Genomic DNA, 25,333 nt, shown 5'->3' with positions numbered 1-25,333 from the left:
AAACCTCCCACTTGCATAGGTTCCTCAGTGCTGGAGGCGGGAGTACTGACAGCTGTAGGATGAGAAAAACCCAACTCAGCCCTGCGCTCTGAGCGACGTGTATCTACCTGCAGGGCAAGATCCACTAGTTCTTGATACTGAGTGGGCAGGGAAGGGATCACGGCTAAGGCATCTTTCATTGGATTATTCAACACTCTATAGAATATGACCGCCCGCTTGCTTTCTGGCCATGATGTCTCGGCGACCAATTGGTTGAAGCGGGTGATGTAGTCTATCAAGGTCCCTCTACACTGGGTTAGTTCTAACAACTCCAGATCCCTAGATTGTGCCTTGTGTCGGGTGTCGAAGACTCGGGACATCTCTGTAACTAACAAATCAAAATCATAGAGAACCGGGCTATTGTTCTCCAGTAAAGGATTAGCCCAAGCGGCAGCCGTTCCGGCCAGGTGGGAAAGGCTAAAAGCCGCTTTAGCAGTGGAATTAGGAAAGGCCAGAGGTCTACACAGGAAGTGTAACTTTCACTGATTGATGAAAGTCCTGAACTTCTTGGGGTCGCCTTGATAACATTCAGGAGCGGCCAAGGGAGAAGGGGCTGGAAGGACCACCGGGGTTGGCGCTGGGGTACTTGCCAATGGAGGAGGTGTGGCTGGAGTGGCAGCATCCCCGAATTCAGAGTCTGCAGGGAGGGAATGCTGGACACTCTGTATGGAATCTAACCTTTGGTGAATCACTGTGTTAGCGGCGGCCATATCTGCCCTTAATACTGTAATTGCCTGAACTAAAGCAGCTATGGGTTCTTCCGTGGACCCCTGCATTATCCAACACGACTATACGGCTTCTCAGTCTGTTCTGACTTGAGTGTCGTGTAGACTGTTGAGACCTCCGTCCCCAAGTGACGCACAGGGGAACCAAAAGAACCCCGCTGTGCGACCTTTGGAGCCACAGGTGGGAGATGTTACTTCCCGGATCCACAGAACCTCTGGAACACCGATGCTGCTGCAGAAAGAACGAGGTTAAGTACCAGGCAAATACAATATAACACAAGAATCAGAGGATCTGAATAATCTTACCTATCCGGTGGTTGGAAATCCGGGAAACCTAGTGAAGGAGGTTCGAGACTCAAATGAGAGGCGGTCCCCAGAACAACAGGGAACTGAATCAAGCGTGGACACAAGATAGGCCACCTGTAGAGCTGAAGACGTAGCTTGAGTTCCCAAAGGGCAATGGCGTAAAAGTCCAACAAAGTACCAAGGGATGATCCAAAGACAGGTAAGGGACGAGTCGAGGTTCAGCAATGGGTAAACAGTTCCAAGCAAAGGTACAAAAGGGTAATCCGAGGGAGTCCAGGTGAAAGATCCAAGATCAAGGTAAACCAACAGAGTATATCAAACGTAGCGCCAAACAGAGTCGAAAGACAGCTGAGAAGCGGTGAGTGCTCCGTGCATCAAGCTTTATATACTGTGCGCTTCTGGGTCATGTGACGTCCACCATGGTCACGTGGGAAACGCCGCTCTGAATCACGTGAGCAAATGAATGATCAATGCAGAGGTGTTCCGCCGCCCCTTCTGCTGTATGTTCTCCATGGCAACTGCCAATGCAGGAAGGGCTGCAACCGGGCACGTACATTGTACCTGGTACGGAGCTTTCGATCCTTTGGGGTAACCAAATCACGTGAGTCTCGAACCCTGGAGGGAGTAGTGTGGGAACCCGGGGAAGGTGTTGTGGAGATGTTAGCAGTGTTCTGGTGTGCAGAGGAGCGTCTAACAGGGACACATTTGTCTGCACTTCACGTCCTGAAGAAGTTCTTGAGATTCAAAAACAGCAAATTGTGTTATATCTGGACCGAAACACATGTCGACCACTATAGAAAGATACTTGGGCTGATTGTTTGACCAAGAAAAATACGACACCTGAAAGCAAAACTGGGCAGAAAACTTCTGAATTTTTGTCTGTAGAAATATATGTATTAAGTGAATGATACATTTTCTGGAAAGAGACAAATTTGTTTGTTTTTTAAGCAAAATTGTGAATGAATGTGTGAGTTTAGGATGAGAGAAGTATATATGAAATATATGATGATGAATTGCTATTATTTTTTTTTTTAAAACATCGCATGTAATAATGAAAGATGTGTTTATTGATTAAAATGTGTAATATTATATTTTGAAAAAAACATCTGTGTCATCCCTATCTACTGGTCCATAAAGACACAACTACATTTTTACAAACAACAGAATTTTATTGACATTTACAACATCAGATGTTTATTCGCATTGAATATCTGGGGTTGTCTGCTGCTGTTCAGTTGTCAATCGGGCTACAGATTCTGCAGTATGCTCAATTACTTCATACACACTCTGCCGTCCACAGCATCCATAAGCAAACATACACAGTATAGCGGTGAGTGATAGAAATTCATAAAGCTCCCTATCAGAAAGTTGCTATCCTTTAAGGGCTCAGAAATGATGTTGCATGTCTTATACCGCCAGCTTCAATAAGCATTCCACATGAATCCTTAAATTGTCAAAACCCCCTTTGTAGCAGTTTTGCCAGTAGATGTCCATAGTAAGGTTGCATCTGTTGAAACATATGTTTGTGATACATAGAACATTGTCACATTCACGTTTGTATGCCTGCGGTGCTGTTTGCAGATAACACAAGATCCTTGGGGATATACTGTCTAGATGCTGTTTAAGTAAAGCCAACTTTAATTGCTGTACACATCCAATGGCATTTTTCACATTAAATTGGTCGCTTCCCAACAGAGGTTCATTTTTTATTTTCTGCAAATAAATGTAAATACATGTAAATTATCTACATTCTCAATCTTAATAGGTCAGTTTAGAGGCACCATGCATATCTCTCTGTTGTAATGGCTTAAATAGTCTTAATCCACCCACTTGTGAACAGTTTTCTCAATTATACTTCTAACACACAGTGTACATTCACTTCTTAATGGCTTCATTTTCAAAAAGTGATTATACGGCACTTGTGTAGCCGACAACATTTAGGCACATATTGTTCCCCACCCTTTCCCAGAGATGTCTTTATGGGAGGGCAACAGGGGCACTTGCCCTGGGCCCCCACCTTGGAGGGGGCTCCAAGAAAGAGTCTTATTAAAAATAAAAAAAAGTCAGTTTCCCTAAATCGACAAAATTCTGTATCCCACATCATGATTTTCTATGGTGTGTTGCTAAGGCTAAACCTATTTTCGGTCTGTTGTTGACAAGTACATTTTGTTCAGATCTTTTCATCCTTTAATGCTATGTTCACTGTGGTATACATAGTTTGTGTGGCACAACAACTGTAGCATTCTCACCTTCCTTTGGGTATTATATTGATCATGTGCAATAGCCAAAGTTGAAATACATACTGATACAGTTGAGTGTCCCGATGGTTCAGAGGATAGCTCAGTGTGTTAAGCACTCATTGCAGAGATATGCGTTTACATGCAAGATTACAATACCAAATTCCAGCAAGGCCGACTCAGCGTTTCCAATGTATGAAGTTGTTAAGCCTGCATGTAAATGTACATTGTTCTATAGCACCCCAGGTGTTATCATCACCAATGTACCTGCACTAGATAGTGGTTGCTATAGAAACTAACATACCATCAATATGGTGATGGTCTAGAAATTGGTTTGTTTAGATGGGGAGTTGTAAAACCTAGGCAGGCACCTCCAATGATGACAATAAAGTGTTAGAGGTGTTTAAGTATCCAAATTCCAGACTGTGGAACCAAAGCATTCATGCTTGGATCCTGGCTTTGCCAGCAGACGATACAGTGATCCTGGACACATCTTATATCACTGACAGTACTGTACTGCCTTCTATGAAAAGGTTTTCTTCTCACATACTGGTGGCATTGTTTGGCCAATTACCTGATCTTTCCTATCATGTTGGCCATTTTAGTGGAAGGAGTTCTAGACAGAAGAGAGCAGACCAGATATTGCATGCTTCTTATCAGCAAATTTTAAGGTTTGCTTATGTGCCAACAAAACGTTGTTTCTGCACCTTTTTAAATACCATTGCACATGCCCATGTTTGGGGTGTATTTAAAGCTTAACAGTACAAAAGAGAAACCTATTTGAAATCTTTTAAGATCACATCCATTAGTATGCTGGGATTTATATACTTTCCTTGATGATGGAGACAATGAAGCTAGAATCATTCCCATTTTGAATAATATGTTTCTATAATCTTTTGCTTTTTAAATGTTTATATTGGGTTATGTGATTTTTATATTTTCCAATTCAGTTCTGTAAATACTAGAAAATAAATTGGTAAGACCAGAAATTGTGTGTACGAATCCCAGCTTCACCTCTTAATCCATGTGTGATGCTGGGTATCTCATTTAATCTTGTATTTCCTCACTTGTCAAAATGGAAAGTCCCTAAACCTTTCAAAATGTTCAGCCCTTCAGAGTGATTTCGTTCTCAGGGTACGATCTTTAAAAAAGACTCATTCATGGTTTCAATGACTATATATAGTGTTGCTTGCTCTATAATGATAGTGAGCATTGATATATTGCACACCAGAGCCACCTGTTTCTTTGCTCTCGAACGGCGACACTGCTTGAAAACCATGTCCCACTTCTAATCTCAGTTTGTCTGGATACAGAGAACTTCCTGTTATCTTCAAATCGTCACCCACTCTCTATGCTAAGGTATGTGTAGTTTGATCCTGCTTCCCATTTTTCATCTGTATCCATGCTTGAGCACGTTTGCTGTCTCTGAGGCAGCTAATCTCAGACTATTCTGGATTTTGTGTACCTTTGTCATAAAATCTGTGCCCTGCAGGTATACTATGTCCAGTATACCTTCCACATGGCTGCTATTGATTAAATGTTTGCTGTACCTATGCTTGAACACAAGTACCCTCGCGTAGACTGCTAATGTTACCCTTGAAATGCTACTTGTTAATGACTCTGATTACAACATGACAGAAGAGTTTAAGGTATCTGAAAGGAAGTTTAACATGCTTATTTTGATCTCTGCAAGACAGCATATGAAGCTATGGGTTGTTAAAGTGAGACGGGATGGGGCGCACTAGATATTCTATATCCCATCATTCCTTTGGTCTGTTGGAGGGGGGCCCCAGAGGTGTCCGTGCCCCCAACGTGCATAAGATGGCCTTGCCCTTTCCCAACCTTTAGCTGGGTTGACTGCTGTATTAGACGCATCATTTTTACAAGACGTTTACAGCTCAACGTGTTGCATATTCTACATAATGATTGATCTGTATAGGTTATTTGCAAACATTCATGAGCCTCCTGCTGCAGATCATCAATTTTATGCCCGGTGCATGAAATGGGAAAGTGTTGTTTTAAACACGTTCCCACAGCTATGTCCAGAATGGCTAGAATATTAACCCAGGTCACAACTGTTATGACCACATCATGTGTAATACTATCAGTCTCCATTATCCAGAGAAATTGGTTACACAGTCTATTATTGAGATTCCCCAGTGTTTCAATTTAATTTGAGCAGTAAACACAGTAAATATGACAGTGCCTGCTACATCTTGGTTCTCCTCATTGCCATCCATATTGTCAGCTGGAGGCTGTAGGCAAAATCAGAAATGCATGCTTTTAACACTGTGTTAGGTGTCACACCCCCAAAAAGGTACAAATGTTTGCTTTAAAAATATATCTACTGGACTGCACGGTGTCCGATATCGAGGATGCATGTCCTTCTGTATTCCTCAAATTTGGAGGGGGTCAGGGTCACTCTCTCCCACCTCAACTCCCTTATTCTGAATGGTCATAGACTTGTGTCTGTTGTCTTCAGACTTCATTTCAGCATGCTACATGTCTAAACATGAAAGCATGGGCTCTACAACCAAGGGCTGCTTGTGAACCCCGGTGCCAGCACCATAAGCCATTTGCAAATTAGCCATATCTTCAGCTGCACTCGCCTGTGTGTTTGGATTGACATCTCCAACAGACTGCCCCATGACAGTGGCGATTAGAGGGGGCTGACTGCCCACAGAAAGTGAAGTCATGCTCTCACTGAGCTTCAGATCTTCACGGTCCGCCATCAAAACATGTGAGTCGTTCATTACATCAAGACTGTTGTATCTTTTCCTAAGGCAATAAGGTAAACAACTATAATTGGAATGGCTGGGGCACTGGGGGCTGTTTTCTCCTTGTTGCAACTGTAGCTGTTCATAATTACGGTGTCATCAACACAATGCTGAGTAGGTCCGACTAGTCTGAAGAGTGCACGTGTTTTTAATGCCTACAATAACAGCTATATATATATATATTTTGAGACCCCCCCCAATAGCACCATAGCCTTAGAGCCACTCATAGACACATGACTATTTAACACACAGACCCAATCAAATCATAGCACTGCTATTAAAGTTGTATTTGATATCAAGCCCATTGGGATTCTAATAAAAAAATTATTGTAACATTCATATAAAATGAATACAAAATGTATTGGGGTTCATCGAATGTATTGGGTTCAATTAAATATATAGGGGTTCGGGTAAATCTATATCAAATTTTATTTCAACCTCATTGGAAATCTTATCGAATGTACATGAAATTCATTTACAATTTATATAATTTCTTTTTTGGGGTCATCACATTTATTGGGGTTAAATTAAATGTATATGGTTCAAATACATCTCTATCAAATGTTATATACACTACAGTGAGGTTCTTCTCAAATTCATATAAAATGCATACAATTTTTTTGGAGATCATTACATTTATAGGTGTTCAATCAAATTTATAGAGGTTCAGGGGCGTGGTAAAAGGATGTGTACACCCGTCACTTGAAACACTTGATGAAAGGTATCCCACCCTGTTACTAACGTGATTTGGAAACTGTCTGCTGCATAGATGAACACTTTGAGCAGACATAGCAGTATATGCCCTTAGCCTGGCATATGCACTGCTTTGCTTCCCTGTCAGCAGGAAACACAGAGCAAATGGTTCTCAGACAGAGATGAGCGGATTTTCAAGTCACAACAACCAGCTATGATCAAAGGCTGTCTCATCAATGCCAGGTCACTCTTAGCACATGCCCTCGACATCTCTGACCTCATTACGTCGAACCAACTAGACATACCTGCAGTCACAGAAACATGGCTGCATGGTGCGGATGGCTCATCTCTATCTCATCTCTATCCCTAGCCATCCCAGAGGAATACACTATATATATAGGAAAGATAGGCCCCTCACCAAGGGAGGTGGGGTGGCCATGATAGTGAAAGCCAATATGTCCATCAGAGAGATACCGAGCCAACCCTTCCAACCTGGGGAGTTACTCTGGGCCAAACTATTGCTAGCTAATACCGCTTCACTTACAGTCCACATCATATACAGACCTCCTGGCCCTATCCAATCCTTCGACAAGGATATATCCTTCCTCCTATCAAGCAATACCAAGTCATTTACAAGAATTATCATCCTAAGAGACATCGACCTAGGCCTCCACAAAAGAACTCAGACACCAATGTCACAGCTATACACAATATGATTACTTCACTAGGATTCTTCCAATATATCAACCTCTCTACCCATGACAAAGACTGCATCTTGGACAGGCTTCCGGAAATAAATCGGATGACTAGCATCACAGCTAACTCTCTTTGCCCCAGGTCTGATCACAACGTCATCACCTTTTTTCCATCCCAAAACAAAATCCCACCAAAGGCCCTAGACAACAGGCCCCAGCCACTCAAGCAAGAAACACTCGCAACATCAACTGCACCAACATGCTTCCCCTATTGCAGCTTATCTTAGAGCACACTCATTCAGACTAGTACACTGCCTCAATGGTCGACCTGTACAACACCACCCTCCTACGGGATAGGGTGCATGGATGGGCGACCGAATGGACATCTGAAATATTTACTGTTTTTTAAACCAAACTACTGTCAGTCCTTGAAGGTTTTCCACTCAGAGGCCATTTTTTGCCTTTTGCTGCATTGCATTCTGGTATTTGTAGTCTCCCAGTCAATAATAAAAAATAGGTATTTTTACAGCAACAGTGGGTTTCCCATCCCTACAGTGACTGGGCCAAACCCTGCTTAGTTTCAAACTGAGGAATGCATCAGCCCACTAAGACCATGTTGCCTAATATGTGCCCCCCCCTTAGAAGAACACTTAGTGAAACCTGGCCTAAGGGGGCTGGATCCTTCCTCGCTTTGAAACTAAGCAGGGTTGGTCCCGGGTTACTGCATGGATGGCAGGCAATCCATGGTCCTGAAAGCAGTGTGTTTTCTTAGTTTTAAATATCGCATAAAACATGGCATCCAGATTTTTATAAAACAGAAGAAATGAAATTACATTTATGCTGAACACTGCTATAAGAGAACCCTGGCCTTAAGGAGTTTGAGACGCAACACTTAACCATTATGCTGCAATGATGTTGTTTGAATTGTCACAAGTTTTATACCTAGACTTTTATCATTGAACATTAAATTGTTGGCCAAGTATAAATGTAAGCGCCATAAAGCACCAAGCTATTGTGGCCTAGTGGTTAAATGCTGTGCCTCGAACGCTGATAGACGAGGGTTCAAGGCTGTATGTTTTTCTTAAATTTAATTAATTTTATTTAATTATAAAAAAAGCAACACAAGTGGGAGGTGGTGAGGTTTGTAGCAGTGCAGTCCTGTGATCTTATTTAGCATGAGGGCATTTAGACCTGGTTGCAATGTCAGCCACGTCCAAACATCCCTTGTACCAAAATAATGGCGCCGGAATGGCTTTCGAGCCAAAAAGGGTGGGCCGAAATGGGCGCTGCGGCCGAATGGCCATGCCAAATTGGCCCGTGCCAAAATGATGGCGCCAAAAAGGGGTTTACCGCTTGGAGGACCCTGCTGAACCAAAGTGTGTGCTCCATGGCAAATAATTTAATCTCACTGTGCATTGCCTAAAAAGATTGTGAGTTCTCAAAGTCTGCAATACGAAGGCCATGGCTAGCGGTCTGGTAGCGTTTTAAAATGGACAGTGGACATGGCCAAAGGCCACGCCCACTGACTATGGCCGAAGACGATGCTAGGGGTCTGGAAGCGTTCTAAAATCTATGGAATAACAAAACCCTTGAAATTCAAGGAAAGAACGTTTGTTGCAGGGATGTTAAGGTGAGAACTTAATGCAACAAAACCCCTGAAATTCAGCTAAAGCTACCTTAACTTTGTGCCCCCTGTTGCGCAGACTATGACCACAATGATGACATCACAGATCACATCACTGATGACATCACTAATTACATCACAACAGTAACTGGCATTAAACATGGCCTTAAGCCATGGTCAGTGTGCATGGCCAAATATATTTTAACACATGAATAGGTACTAGTCATGGCCTTCAGTTATGGACAGTGGTCCCAACCTTCACTCATGTGCACTGAATATTTTTAAAACACTAACAAGCTACCAACCATAGATTTTGGCCTTGATAATAATAAAATGCAATAAGCGATGACCTTTGACCGTGCCCACTGTGTATTACACAACACTAAACAGCCACTAGCTATGGCCTTCAACCGTGCCCACTGTATGTTATATAAACTAACCAGCCGCTAGCCATGGTTTTCAACACAATACAAGTCATTGGCCACGGCCTTTGGCTGCGCTGACTGTATATTCTGACATATTAATAGGCACTAGCCATGGCCACTGACTACAGCTTTCAACGTTGCCCACTGTACATTTAAAAACAGTGATGGGCTACCAGGCATGGCTTTTAACCATGAACATTGGTATTTTTGAACACTAACCGACCACTAGCTATGGCCTTTGGTGCTGGCCAGTGACAGCAGCCTTTGTCACGGCCAAGTCCATGACCTAAATTATTATTAAGGTAATCAAAGTTTTGATGACCTAACTTATAAATAATGTTACGTCTAATTCCATTATTGATGTAATCAGTTACATACAATGCAATTAGTGTTGTCACCAGTGATGGCATCAGTGATAGGATTTGTAATGTCTTCAGAGTTCTCATACAACATGTAATTAGCGATGTCATCAGTGATGTGATCTGTGATGTCAATATTGTGGTCATAGTCTGCGCAACATCTAGTTTGAAATATTTGATAAAGGATTATTCAGGACTTCTCTCGTGGACTCTAGTGAGTAAAGTTTTTTTAATTTAATTTCTCTAAATGAATAATCATTAGACTCTTTTGAACATATTTACCTTAGCTATACCCAATATTGTCTCCCGATTTTAGAATTGCTCAGTTCAAGTTAGATCCTCATACTCCTGAAGAAGGGTATAGCATCGCACAAAACGTGCTGAGAGAAATGTTTTAATATTTCCTTCATTGAATATCACTTAAATGGGTATTTTCAGATCTGGCAAAATGTCAACATTGTGACTGCTTGATGATCTATGTTAAATGTTCTTAGCAAAATTCTGTTGAATGTGTGATTAAGCAGATTTATTTTTGTTTATTCCAATTGATATATGTAACGTTTCTCTTGGTATAAAATACGTATTGTGGCATTACATGAACACATTTTAGCAACATTTGTCTTTGCTTGATGTCATTATTATGTGAATTTAAAGAAGTTTTAGGATTGCTTCCTTGTAGAGGGCAACACTGTCTTTATTGATTTTCAGTGGTTAAGCACACTGTCCTCCTTGTCCTCCTGGCTTCAAGCTTCTGTTGCTAGGACCTGCCATTTTGCAAGTGAAGGGTTGGGCAGCTGGGCCTTCAGAGGACGGGAATGATCAAGGGAGCTGGATGCCCCACTCTCTAAAGCTTTGTTCATAATATAATCAGGCCTTTCTTCCACTTCTGGGGCCTAGCCCTCGCTCTATAAGGCTTTCCACAGCATTTCTACTTTTGGGGTTCACAATAGGAGAACTGTCCATTGGAGTGTGAGGCATACCAAGTTCTGGTTTCCAACCGGTGAGGTATCAGTTAGGCCCATCAACAGCCCCTTGGAGTGCAATGGGTATTCGTTAAAATAGTCTCATGACCCTTGGGGAGGGCACCCCATCGCGGAGTGCTTTTATTCTAGGCTTCTGAAAGGTTTCGCGTTGAGTAGGCTTCATAGACTGACAAAAACAGTGACGGCTACACGGGCTTCAGATTGGAAAGACTCTAGAATGGCTCTTGAACCAGTTATTCTACTTCGCCTTTCTGATCTCTGGCGTCCTAGAAATCTTACCCCAGCGGGCTGTGGTGGCTCTTCGCGAGGGAGCTCGCGTTGCTGTAGTGCATGGTGTATTCTGCTGGATGAATGGTTGGCTTGCTGGGGGAGATGATACTGATGTGTTAGTCACCACGTCTGTGTTCCTCATCGCTCCTCACATGAAGGATTCAACTGAGAAAATCCTTCCTTTGGAAAATCCAATTTGTTTGGCTCTAAAAGCGGAGGGGTGTCCGCCTCTAGGTGCAGATGAGTCACTCGCCCTGAGAGAACGGTGATGAGCTGAAATCGGACTAGAAATAATGAACGCTACTGGTAAGTAACCAAACCATTCAAACTTTCCAATGGACGTGGGGCTTGCTTTCCTTCGCTTTAAACCAGATGTGTTCTCCTTGATATTTCAGGGCCTCAGAGCCCTCAGCTTCTGCATGGACCATGGCGTCTCATCTTCTGATTTTTCCATTTCAGGCCGGTCAGGACAAATGAGTTCACGGTGCTCCTTGGTGCCTTCCAGCTCTCCATTTCCAGCGCGGTCGCCGTGGGAGTAAAGGCTGTCCACATAAACCCTGTCTACAGATGGCACGGCTCTGGTGGAGACATGGCACTTGTCGAACTAGAGAAACCTGTGGGGTACACAAACTACATCCTGCCCGTCTGCCTGCCGTCTCCCAGCACAACCTTCCGCACGGGCCTGAAGTGCTGGGCCACCGGCTGGGGATCCATCCGCCCAGGAGGTAGGCACGTGGTTCTTGTCTGTATTCGTTGCCAGGGGTGAGATCACTCTCCGCGAGGAGAGAATTTTATTGGACATCCTTTCCCAGTTTTATGATCACTTATCTTGAAGGATTTGCTTATATGGCCATCCAGTCTGCCCTTTGCACTTTACCAATGTACACAGGGAGCAGAGGGCTTATGGGATTGGTCTATTTATCTGGGAAGAGAGTGCTATTGGACAGTAATAATAAGAAATACCCAATAAGGGGTTAAAAACGCAACGTTTCCTACCTGATTATGTCATGTGCACATGCAGTGACCACGTACAACAATTCGTATATTCAAGAATTAACAAGGCACTTACCAGGACAGTGTGACTGCAGAAGGAGTGAGTTCCAGGAGCCCACTGGAGTGAGATGTCACCTGCACCTGGTATACAATGGCAGCACTGGGACATGTGAGGCTGCACCTGGCATACAATGGCAGCACTGGGGCATGTGAGGCTGTTCCTTACATATCATGACTAAATATGACACATGAGGCTAAACTGGCGTGCAATGGCAGTACCTTCTTATAGAGGCTAGGTTTGTCATAAAATGGCAGCACCAGGAAATGTAGGACTATATTTAGCAGATGATGGCTGTGCCAGAAATGTGATTTATAAGAAGGCAGTCAATGGCCCTCACTATAAGGTTGGCGGAATGGGTTTACCGGCACCGGTAAACCCGTTCCACCCTATTACGAGGTCTCCTCGCGGGACCCGCAATGGGCGCCTGGAAAAACCAGGCGTCCTTACCGGGTCCCGCAAGGGGACCAGGGAGCTAACAACGGGCCCGTCATTAATGGGCCCGTTGTTAGCTCCATCCCCATTCCCATGGGGATGGACCGGGTCCAGGTTCCTCGGACGGGAAATTACCGGGTCCGCCAAGGTTACGATGGCAAGGTAATTCCTCATTCGAGGAACCCGGGCCCAGATTGCGGTATGGAGGCAATCATGCCGCTAAAAGCGGCATGGTTACCTCCAACCTTCTAATGAGGCCCAAAGCCTATATACAGCTTTGCGCGTGTAGGAAGGAGGTGCCCTTGTCCTGTGTTGGTTTTGATGCACATACTCATGGGGTATCAAAGCAGGGCCCGAGTTAAAATATCACTGGTAAATAAATCTCTGCTTCAATTGCTATTCCTTTATTTATTTATTACATTTGTGTAGCACCTAAACCCGTGGGAATCAGGGCGCACGAACCCAGTCAGATACATGTAGACAATCCGGTAGCATGAGCAAAAGTCATAGCATCCGAGGTTTGATGAGTTAGATTTGTTAAACAAACAGGTTCAGGCGTTTACTGTTCCACTAATGTAAGCAATATCGTTCCTGAGATGTCATCCGGGTCACAGTTCAGTGAGATCACTTCCTATGACTTCATCAGGTGTGTAAGTTCACTTCTCCGCGTGGCATTTAGGTGGACTGGCGCCCCTTGGCACTGAGCCTGGGATCTGGAATCATTGTGCAGCAAAGTAATGTGTGTTGTGGAACCAGGCATTCCTGAGATGTCATCCGGGTCACAGTTCAGTGAGATCACTTCCTATGACATCATCAGGTGTGTACGTTCCCTTCCACGCGTGGTATTTAAGTGGATTGGAGCCCCTTGGCAGGGAGCCTGGAATCTGGAATCAATGTGCAGCAAAGTAATGTGTGTTGGAACCGGACGTTCCTGAGATGTCATCCGGGTCACAGTTCAGTAAGATCACTTCCTATGACATAGGGCCTCATCACGAGTTGGGCTGTAGCCCTTAAACGCGGTAGTAACGGTATTACAGCCGCATTTAAGGGCTGGCTCTATCACGAGTTGGGCACTAAATGGGCTGTTTTACCTCCAGCCCTTCTCTGGAGGTGAAAATCCCCTGTGTTCGGCTGTATTACCGCCGGCTGTATTAGCCCGCATAATTAGCACTGAAAATACCCCATTGAATCCAATGGACCCAATGGGGAATGGAGATTTACCGTTAACACCCAACTCGTGATCCGGCGGTAATACAGCCAGTCCGGTCGGTGCTAGGGCTATTACAGTCGGCGGTATTACAGCCAGGAATACAGCCCAACTCGTGATGAGGCCCACAATCAGGTGTTTATGTTCACTTTTATGCGTGGCATTTAGGTGGACTGGCGCCCCTTGGCAGGGAGCCTGGAATCTGGAATCAATGTGCAGCAAAGTAATGTGTGTTGCGGAACCGGGCACGCCACGTGGCCGGATGCAGTGCAGTGCATAGGACATTAAGGGACACCCTTAGGGTAATGACATGTATTTCTTTAGTTAGTTGATAATATGCATTGATTGCAAGGTTTGGTTCTGTCACATGCCCCAAAAGCACCAGCTAATTCCCTGATATTTCCCCAAATGAATATAAACACTGCTGCGTCTGAATGGTGCACGATATAGCACGGCCGCACCGTTTCACTTTCTTAACACATCAAATCAGAGCGCATGTTGTCACTTGTTTCCCATTTTTTAAAACTTTGTACTTTTGAAATGAGTAATTTTATTGTCGGGGATGAATTAACACATGACAGAATAATCGTGCGCTTCACCCTACAGTATTTGCTGACATAGGAAAGAGAGGAGATAAAAAAGAATTAAGAAGGAAAGGCAAGAGAGAGAGTTGAAGGAAAAGGCCTAACACGCAGCCTGGAAAAGCCGCATGCCCTGTAAACCCTACACACGAAAATATCTGACCAGAACCTATTCATGCACCCCATATTGAGCCAACGCACAATATGGGCCCTGTCTGGAAACAGTGGCGCTCCCATGCCGCATGCTGCCATGGTTGCACAGAGAGAGGGTCTCTCCGCGGTGCTAAAATAAGTCTGGCAATGGCCAGCATTGTGAAACTCAAGTCACTGACTCTTACTTGGTGCATGCCGCACCACCCTAATAGTACTGACTGTTGCTTTGTGCACACGGCACCACCCTAATAGTACTGACTGCTTCTTTGTGCACGCCGCACCATCCTAATAGTGCTGACAATTGATTTGTGCACGCCGCACCGCCCTAATAGTACTGACTGTTGCTTTGTGCACGCCGCACCACACGCCACACCACCCTAATAGAGCAGACAATAGCTTTGTGCATGCCGCTCCACCCTAATAGTGCTGACTATTGCTTTTTGCACGCTGCACCACCCTAATAGTTCTGACTATTGCTTTGTGCACGCCACACCACCCTAATAGTGCAGACAATTGCTTTGTGCATGCCGCTCCACCCTAATAGTGCTGACTATTGCTTTGTGCATGCCGCTCCACCCTAATAGTGTTGACTATTGCTTTGTGCACGCCGCACCACATGCCGCTCCACCCTAATAGTGCTGACTATTGCTTTGTGCACACTGCACCACCCTAATAGTACTGACTATGGGAGGTATCAAAGCAAATATAGAAAAAGAGACATGCTATCTTTACAATATTGCATCTCTCAACAAGTGAAACTGGGAGACTGTCGGAGCAGAAAGTACTGCTAAGCAGCATAATATCATTTTCATTGAACATATTGTTTTACTGCTTTGAAAGTACTATTCCCTGATAATCTACATTTCTAGCATTTAGGCTAGAACTATACGTATGGTTGGATGAAGGGAGGATCATAGTGTTGGTTAGGATAAGTGTATTTCCAGAATGTGCGCCACATGTGATGGATAAATCGCCACTGTTGCATAAAGCAGAGGCACAAGCTTCCGTTCGCATTGCCACGCGATCAGCATACATGTCATGATCTCTGCTTCCAAAAGGTCAGGGTTTTCCCAACTCCCTTGGAAGCAGATCCATAACCCAGGTTCCGAGTGCCAACCAGTCCCAATTGGGACCTTTTGGACCCAGTCCTGGCGCCAGTGGCACCAGGCTCATAAATATGCCCAGTCCCAGCGCTGGAAGCGCTGGACTCATAATGCTTGGATGGACTTACCTGCAGCAGACCATGCTGCTTACTTGCCTGCCAGTTGAGCCTCTGATCCTCTTCTGTTTGGAACTACTTTTCCTGTTGGGTGGGGCAGGAGCCACTCCCTAGATTCAGAACACTGGAACTCTTCTGGAAAGCAGGAACTCTTTTCTTACATAGGCGTGGCTGTGGAAGGAGACACCTAAGCACTACAGGAGGCTATTTAAACCACACCCGATTGATGAATCTTGCTTTGCGTTATTCTGCATCCTCTGCAGCAGAACGCTCATCGTGTCTTCTGCATCTGATCCTGGGCCTAAGGAAAAAGGCTTACCATCCTGAATCCAGTCTTCAGCAACACCTATAAAGACAAGAAAGAACAGGTTAGCATTACGGTCTTCAGTGACAGCTCTTCACTTACCTGGTCCATCGGCTGTCACCAACGCCTCGCGCTGCATTCCGGCATCTGAAAGTCAAAGGCTTACCTACTCTTCGTGCGCTCCGGAGGTCTTCACACTGCATTCCGGCATCTGGAAGACAAAAGCTTACCAACTCTTCGCACGCTCCGGAGGCCTTCGGCGCTGCATCCCGCATCTGAAAGACAAAACAAGGTGCGTTTAAAGACATTGGGGAACTTTAATACTCACGTGCCATTACTCCTTTCCACATCTAACCCAGTGGGTATTCCGGCACCCTGCAGCCGCTCCGAACTTGTACCTGCAAAATAAAAAGACAGTTAGAGCGCACCGGGAAGCAGGCAACAAGTGCTTACTTACGTGCTTCCAGGCGCTTCTATTCATCACACGGGCTCCATCTTCAACTCACTTCAGCCCGTCATCCGCCATCGCCGGAACCCTGCAAAACAAGAAACATCATTACTAAAGACTTTAAAGACATTAGAGTTACTCGAAACTTACCGTTCGTGCAGTAAACGACGGACAGCAGTCCTCTGAAGTCAAGAGGCCTGCTCCCCTTATCCAGTGAAGAAACTGGTTACAGCACCCTGCCCCGAGGCAGATGGAGAGCATGGCGTTCACTTACCTAAGGTGAGAGCGTTAACCTTTGGGGTTCTACAGGAGAAGAGAAAGGGAAGAAGAGAGAGACATTCAATAACCCAGTTCCTTAATCCCATATTTTCTATCTGCAGACATCTTACCCTTCGAGTCAGACATACAGTGCACAGAGGTCCAGCCCAAAGAGCCAGCCGTGTGTTACACATCACCTTTGAAGATACGGTATACGCCCAGTCAAGACCGGCGCCTCTACGGGAATCAGGTGAGCGTTACAGAACGCAAAGCCTACCACAAAACTCCCGTCCAGGCGCTATGGAAACCTCGGATACCGACCAGCTAGCCCAGTTACTTGGGGAACTAAGGGCAGAAGTGCATGCAGCCCGTCAGGAAACGAACGCTCTAAGAAGGGAACTGATTATTTCCAAGGAGCGAACAGATGATCTCGCTAGACAATTGCTACAGTCACAAGCCGGACAGACCCCGTTACCCGCATCTGGGGGAAATCTTCCTTCTACATCCTCTATGAATCCAGTGCAGATCAACCTACCTGGGAATGTATCTCTGGCTCCGCCCGAACGATTTTCTGGTGACCCAAAGAGGTTTGCAGTATTTATCAATCAGTGCCGGTTGCATTTCTTATGCCGGCCAGCAGCCTTTCCAACTGATCAAGCTAAAGTAGCTTTCATGCTTTCGTACCTTAGTGGCAATGCGGCAGACTGGTCGATCCCTCTAGTAAATCAAGATGATCCGGTCCTCCATGATTTTCAAGCTTTTCAGCTCAGTATGGAAAAACTGTTCGCAAGACATTCACAGGGGCAGGCCTTGGACAATGAGCTTCTTTCGTTGCGACAAGGTAATCAAGACCTTTTGGCTTATATTGCGTCTTTCAACAGACTGATAGTGGAAACTCAATGGCCTGAGGACAAAAGGATTACGCTGTTTTATAGAGGTCTACGTGGAGAGCTCAAAGATGTGTTAGCCCAAGTAGTGAATCCCCCACAAGATTGTTCGGACTATATACTTAGTCGTTCAAATAGATCACAGACTGCAGAACAGGAAGGCCGATCGTTCCAAGTTTGATGCTCGAGTATTTTCCAAACCGCCAACTCCTACCAAAGGAGTAGACTCCGGGGAACCCATGCAAATAGGGGGTCTGAAAGGTCCTCTAACACAAAAGGAGCGGGAAAGGAGAAAACAGTTGCAATTATGCCTCTATTGCGGAAACTCAGGGCACTTTCTTCGAGACTGTCCGGTGAAACCTGCCAAGAAGGCAGTAGGAGCTGCAGTTACCAAAGTTACAAACTCTGAGCAGGGAAACGACCTCGCCCGACAAGAATAGAGGTCCTCTTGCCGAGCGTGAAAACCAGTTCCGTGACCTCGCATTTCGTGATACCTATGGTCCTCATTAGCCCTGATAATCCGGATCGATTACATGCAATTGAAGCTTACGTCGACAGCGGTGCCACCGGCAATTATGTGGATCATGAAATGGTTTTGAGGATGAATCTAACTCTTTGTCCCAAGGCTGTAAAGGACGTCATTACTACGGTGGATGGTACAGAGATAGCCTCCGGGCCAGTAACGCATACCACTCAAGAGGTGACGCTAGTAAGTCAAGATGGACACCATGAGAAGATCGTGTTCGATGTGATCAAGGCCCCTCAGTTTCAGATTATTCTAGGAATACCTTGGTTAGAGAAACACAATCCTCTGATCGATTGGCGAGCAAGAACGGTCCAGTTTCCAGAATGTGTCTCTACTTGTCACCCTCCACCTGGTGTTGCACTGGCAGCAATTTCTTCAGAGACTCCCCAGTTACCGCCCGAATACCTAGAATACCAAGATGTTTTCCGGAAGGATCAGGCTAACTCTCTACCTCCTCATAGGTCTTATGACTGCCAGATAGACCTGATACCTGGATCTACTCCTCCTTGTAGTAGAATTTATGCCCTCACCGAGCCTGAGAACCTTCACCTTCGACAATACCTAGATCAATACCTGGCAAATGGGTTTATTCGTCCTTCCAAGTCCCCTGCTTCTTCAGCTTTGTTCTTCGTTCCAAAAAAGGAAGGAGACCTTAGAACTTGTATAGATTATTGCTCCCTGAACCAGATCACCGTTAAGAATAGATATCCATTACCTTTGATCCCTGAACTCCTGGACCAAGTCAGAAAAGCATGCATATATACAAAGCTGGATCTTAGAGGAGTTTACCACTTGGTCCGAGTAAAAGAGGGCGATGAATGGAAGACGGCCTTCCGCACCAAGTATGGGCTATTTGAATATCAGGTCATGCCCTTCGGACTTTGCAATGCCCCGGCCGCCTTTCAATATTTTATGAACGATGTCCTCAGAGAGCTCATAGATGTGTGTGTTGTTGTTTACATTGACGACATCCTCGTTTATTCTTCATCGGAATCTGAACATCGGAAACACGTGAAAATGGTCCTCGAAAGATTGCGTCAACACAAACTTTTCGCTAAGTTGGAAAAATGTGTTTTCAACGTGACTGAAGTTGAATTCTTGGGATTCATATTATCACCTGGCGGAGTGCGTATGGATTCAAAGAAGGTCGATGCAGTTCTCAAATGGCCATCACCATCCTCCGTAAAAGGTGTGCAAAGCATGTTAGGCTTCGCTAACTTTTACCGCAGGTTTATCCCCGAATTCTCTCGAATAGTCCAGCCCATCACTGCCTTGTTAAAGAAAAACAAACGTTTTGAATGGTCTACCGAGGCGGAACAAGCTTTCCAGGATTTGAAGACTAAATTTATCTCTGCACCAATCTTAAAACACCCTCGCCCCGAACTCCCCTACATCGTGGAAAATGATGCTTCAAGCCTTGCCATGGGGGCAGTTCTATCACAAAAGGACCCAGTAACCAATCAGTTGCATCCCGTGGCATTTTGGTCCCGCAAATTCTCGCCTCCTGAAATCAATTACACGATTACTGACAAGGAACTTCTGGCTATCAAGTCTGCCTTTAAGGCTTGGCGGCATTATCTGCTGGGGGCCCGACACACCGTTACTGTGATTACGGATCACCGAAACCTGCAATATTTGAAAACCGCAAAAGCCCAATCCTCTAGACAACTCCGTTGGGCATTATTCTTTGCCGAGTTTGACTTCATAATTACCTATCGACCTGGTACAAAGAACGGTAAAGCTGATGCCCTTTCTCGGATGGGAGTGGAAGAACACTTGATCAACCCTAAACCTGTACCAATCATTCCCGAACAAAGAATTCTGGGTGTAATCGCACAGAATCCATAGAGGAAGTTAAGGATAAAGCCAGGCAACTTGTAACTCCAGCAGACATACAGAATTGGCATCTGCAGGGAAAGGACTTTGCAGTAAAGGACAACTTATTGTATTTCCAAGAACGATTATACCTACCCAGCACAGATTTACAGAAAAAAGTAATCTCTTGTTATCACGATTCTTTAATGGAAGGACATCCCGGTATGGCCAAGACCTCAGAAAAAATCAAGCGCTACTTCTGGTGGCCGTCTTGGAAAAAAGATATCAAAGACTTTATAATGTCCTGTGGAGTATGCACCCAAAATAAGAGTCAAAAGGAAAGACCAGCAGGCCTCTTACGCCCTATTGACATCCCACCTCGCCCTTGGCATACGCTTTCTATGGACTTCATCACCGATCTACCTCCATGCTCCGGATACAATACGATTCTAGTAATCGTGGACTTATTCTCCAAGATGGCGCATTTCATTCCGCTCAAAGGCTTGCCAACAGCAGCAACTCTGGCCCGAGAATTTCTCGAAAACATCGTCCGACTGCACGGTTTTCCTTCGGTTCTAATTTCGGATCGAGGTAGTCAATTTATTTCTCATTTTTGGCGAAGTTGCTGTCGGTCGGCTCAAATTGATGTGAGACTATCGACCAGTCACCACCCTCAGACCGACGGACAAACCGAGAGGACCAATCAAACTCTGGAACAGTATTTACGCTGTATGCTGCAACAAACTGAAAAAACTTGGAAAGACATCGTTTGTATAGCCGAATATGCCTACAATAACTCTGTCCATTCGGGAACTGGGAAAACCCCGTTTTTTCTTTTGTACGGCAGTCACCCTCGAACCTCGGAGTTGGATCCCCTCCAAGATCTTGAAACACCAACAGTAGACTACCTGCATTCTACAATCACGCAAGCCTTTAAGGAAGCTGTTTCTCACCTTCAAAGGGCTAAAGAACAATACAAGAAAGGAGCAGATCAACATCGGAAGGAAGCCCCTCAATATCAAGTAGGGGATCAAGTCTGGTTATCCACCAAATATCTACCTCTAAAAGGGCCATGCACATTCAACCCAAGATACCTTGGTCCCTATTCCATCACTACCATAGTAAACCCAGTAGCGGTCAAGTTGGACTTGCCCCCGCACATGAAGATACATCCGGTCTTCCACGTCTCTCTATTAAAACCCGTGCAACCTCAAACCCGACTAACTAAATCTCCAAAACCTATCCTAGTTGATGGAGAACTCGAGTTTGAAGTCAAAAGCATTCTGGACTCTAAGATCTCCAAATCTAAACTAATTTAACTTATTTGACTGGAAAGGCTACGGCCCCCAAGAGAGATCCTGGGAACCTGCTGAATATGTCCACGCTCCTCGCCTAATCAAAAGATTTCACCGAACATTTCCTGACAAGCCAAAACCCCTGGAGAAGCCCGGTTTGGGAGGGGCCTTGAGGGGGGGTACTGTCATGATCTCTCCTTCCAAAAGGTCAGGGTTTTCCCAACTCCCTTGGAAGCAGATCCATAACCCAGGTTCCGAGTGCCAACCAGTCCCAATTGGGACCTTTTGGACCCAGTCCTGGCGCCAGTGGCACCAGGCTCATAAATATGCCCAGTCCCAGCGCTGGAAGCGCCGGGCTCATAATGCTTGGGTGGACTTACCTGCAGCAGACCATGCTGCTTACTTGCCTGCCAGTTGAGCCTCTGATCCTCTTCTGTTTGGAACTACTTTTCCTGTTGGGTGGGGCATGAGCCACTCCCTAGATTCAGAACAGTGGAACTCTTCTGGAAAGCAGGAACTCTTTTCTTACATAGGCGTGGCTGTGGAAGGAGACACCTAAGCACTACAGGAGGCTATTTAAACCACACCCGATGGATGAATCTTGCTTTGCGTTATTCTGCATCCTCTGCAGCAGAACGCTCATCGTGTCTTCTGCATCTGATCCTGGGCCTAAGGAAAAAGGCTTACCATCCTGAATCCAGTCTTCAGCAACACCTATAAAGACAAGAAAGAACAGGTTAGCATTACGGTCTTCAGTGACAGCTCTTCACTTACCTGGTCCTCGGCTGTCACCAACGCCTCGCGCTGCATTCCGGCATCTGAAAGACAAAGGCTTACCTACTCTTCGTGCGCTCCGGAGGTCTTCACACTGCATTCCGACATCTGAAAGACAAAAGCTTACCAACTCTTCGCACGCTCCGGAGGCCTTCGGCGCTGCATCCCGCATCTGAAAGACAAAACAAGGTGCGTTTAAAGACATTGGGGAACTTTAATACTCACGTGCCATTACTCCTTTCCACATCTAACCCAGTGGGTATTCCGGCACCCTGCAGCCGCTCCGAACTTGTACCTGCAAAATAAAAAGACAGTTAGAGCGCATCGTGAAGCAGGCAACAAGCACTTACTTACGTGCTTCCAGGCGCTTCTATTCATCACACGGGCTCCATCTTCAACTCACTTCAGCCCGTCATCCGCCATCGCCGGAACCCTGCAAAACAAGAAACATCATTACTAAAGACTTTAAAGACATTAGAGTTACTCGAAACTTACCGTTCGTGCAGTAAATGATGGACAGCAGTCCTCTGAAGTCAAGAGGCCTGCTCCCCTTATCCAGTGAAGAAACTGGTTACAGCACCCTGCCCCGAGGCAGATGGAGAGCACGGCGTTTACTTACCTAAGGTGAGAGCGTTAACCTTTGGGGTTCTACAGGAGAAGAGAAAGGGAAGAAGAGAGAGACATTCAATAACCCAGTTCCTTAATCCCATATTTTCTATCTGCAGACATCTTACTCTTCGAGTCAGACATACAGTGCACAGAGGTCCAGCCCAAAGAGCCAGCCGTGTGTTACACATCACCTTTGAAGATACGTATACGCCCAGTCAAGACCGGCGCCTCTACGGGAATCAGGTGAGCGTTACAATACAGCAGCCTTTCACTGACCCTTGATATTGGCAGGGTGATATCATATGATATGTTAATTATAACACGCTTAATACCCAGAGGTTTCTAAGTGCAGATCCGGGGATCGAACCTGTGTTGCTCCGTGTCGTCTTGCTTCCAAGGTGAGCACTTTGCCCCTAAGCTATCGGAATTATGAACACTCTAGGTTCATACACAAATGGTTGCATATTGCCAGGAGGCCTATGAAGGATGCACAGAAGAGTGGCTCGGTAAAAAGTGTTTACATGACTTAACCAGAACTCAAGTCTCTCACGCTGGGTGTGAGTGTGCCTCTCCTCATGGTGGCATCACGGTTTGCCAGGGGTTACTGACCTCTTTCTTATGACCATGTTCCTCAAGAAGGAGAGGCCTCTTAATCCTGTATAGAGGCTCTTGGGTCAGTTGTTGGTGCAGCCTCAATACCACTGTCTGGATGGGGATGCCTCGGGTCAACATCTGCACTGGCTGGTATTTCTTTCTCCCTTAACCACCTGGCCTCTGTCTCCCTCTCATCTGGGGGCCCCCTCTCAGACACCCTAACAACTACTTCTCTGTCCTTCTGTCAGCGACCTGTTCCCCCTTGTACTTTGTCAGTCTGCCTTGAAACAACCAGTTCTTCTTGTGCCTTTCTGTACTTGACATGATGTGATATAATATGATATGGCATTTATAACGCGCCTATACACAAGTGTTTCAAGGCGCGACGAGGCAAGGGAGGGGGAAAGGAGGGAAGACAGAGACAACGATCTTACTAGGCCAGGTGACATTGAGATCGCGCAAGTGCAGGGGGAGGGGAAAGGGAAAAGTGCTGGGGGGAGGGGTCAGTGCAGTACATGAGATCAACAGTAGAATAAATAGAATAAATAGAAGCCATAAGTAAAAGGTGCGGCTAGCTCGTGACAAGTGCAAGGGTGAGTGCAGAACATCAGGTGTCAAGTGCAGGTAGTGGGCTGTAGGGATACAGAAACAGTCCACAAGTCAGGGGTTGCCAGGGAGGCAGTGTGGTGTGCAACTGGCGGGGGAGGGGACCAGAACTTGATGTCCATGGGCCGGCCTTTTCACTGCCTCTCTAGTCTTGTTCTTTCTGCCGGTCACAACTGCCTCCGAGGTGTTAACCCCTCAAATGCTACCGCCTCCTCCTCAACTTTTTCACCTCTGACTCAAATTCAACCACTTTCTCCTTAATTGTTATCGCCTCTTCTTCACATACTGCTACCAGCTCCTCTGTTCTTACCACCTCCTCCTACTTCCTCAAATTCTAACTCTTCCTACTCCATTGTCTAACCACCCACCATAACCTCCTGCAACAGCCCATGCTGTCTCATTGGGGTTGGTTGTTTTGGTGGTGTGCTGCCTCCTCCCCCCCGAGTTGGTCCCTTGGTGAGGTTTTGCATCTCCATTTGGCAATTTAGTGAAGGTGATGTTTGGCGCTCCTCTCTTTGTGCACCTGTGGCTTCTTTGGGTGAAAGGGGCTGGACCAAGTCTATAATTGGCCTATGTTAGGTTTAGTTTTTTTACTCCAGCTCTCTGACCCTTCCATGTGCTGCCTGTGCTCTATTGCGCTCTTTGGTGTTTGCAGGGTGTGTTTGCTTAGTGGGATACACGCTGGGTAAGCTTGTGGGGTACTTTGTTTCACTTGGCTTGTGGGAAAGTAGCAATATTCTAACACCAGTGGGTGAATCTGTTGCCAGGGAACAGCGCAGCTGAAACGGCCCTTCCCACGCTGAATTCTCAGTGTTGCCAATTCATAACATTTCCCACAAATTTTACAAAGTTTCCCACGGGTCCCGTGAGGTGTCCGAAAGTAATTCTGCAATGTGCTGAAAGGGCCACAGAATATAACCACCTGCTAGTACTGGCAAGTGTTAGAAACCTTCCCCTTAAGGGGAAACCTCCTTTTACCAACCTTATGAATTTGGGTCTGCTTAGGGAGAGCTTTGGGTTCTCTCGGTTAGAGGGGGGGGATACAGAGTTTATTCTGCTGTGGCCCCCAGCCTGTTTGGGGAGGCGCCATGCTATCAGAACTGGGCTGCCCTTCTTGAATAGGGGAGTAGTGGGGAAGGAGTTGCTTCCAAGGGGTGGCCATCAGAGCGTAAACAAATATTGCCTCTATGATACACCTGAGTTTTAATTTCACTTTACCTTATTTTAGCAAAAAATACAAAGTTACACATCATAAAATCATCAACAATCTGACAATAAAAAAATACTTAAAATTCATGAATATTTCGATGTGTTAGCATCCAACTCATAAAAACATGGTTCCAATGTGCAAATCAAGCAAATGTGAGTACAAATAATATGTCGGTAATAAAACCTGTACTTTAAATTCCTATCTTGGCCAATAGGAGCTTCAAGAAGG

General features: G+C 45.4%; 1 protein-coding gene across 1 annotated transcript in view; it reads left to right on the top strand.

Moving 5' to 3' along the window:
- Nucleotides 1-25,333, top strand: part of LOC138580877 (serine protease 27-like) — a 232,880-nt gene that overhangs the window by 124,993 nt on the left and 82,554 nt on the right. Inside the window, exon 4 of the mRNA XM_069651767.1 lies at nt 11,593-11,858. Within this exon, the coding sequence (XP_069507868.1) occupies nt 11,593-11,858 (266 nt within the window). The remainder of the gene's footprint in view (nt 1-11,592; nt 11,859-25,333) is intronic.

Source organism: Ambystoma mexicanum, chromosome 3p, assembly GCF_040938575.1.
Source record: "Ambystoma mexicanum isolate Mex_15411 chromosome 3p, UKY_AmexF1_1, whole genome shotgun sequence".
Classification (NCBI taxonomy): Eukaryota; Metazoa; Chordata; class Amphibia; order Caudata; family Ambystomatidae; genus Ambystoma; species Ambystoma mexicanum.
Note: the sequence above shows the minus strand (reverse complement) of the source record. Positions and strands in the feature narration are given on the sequence as shown.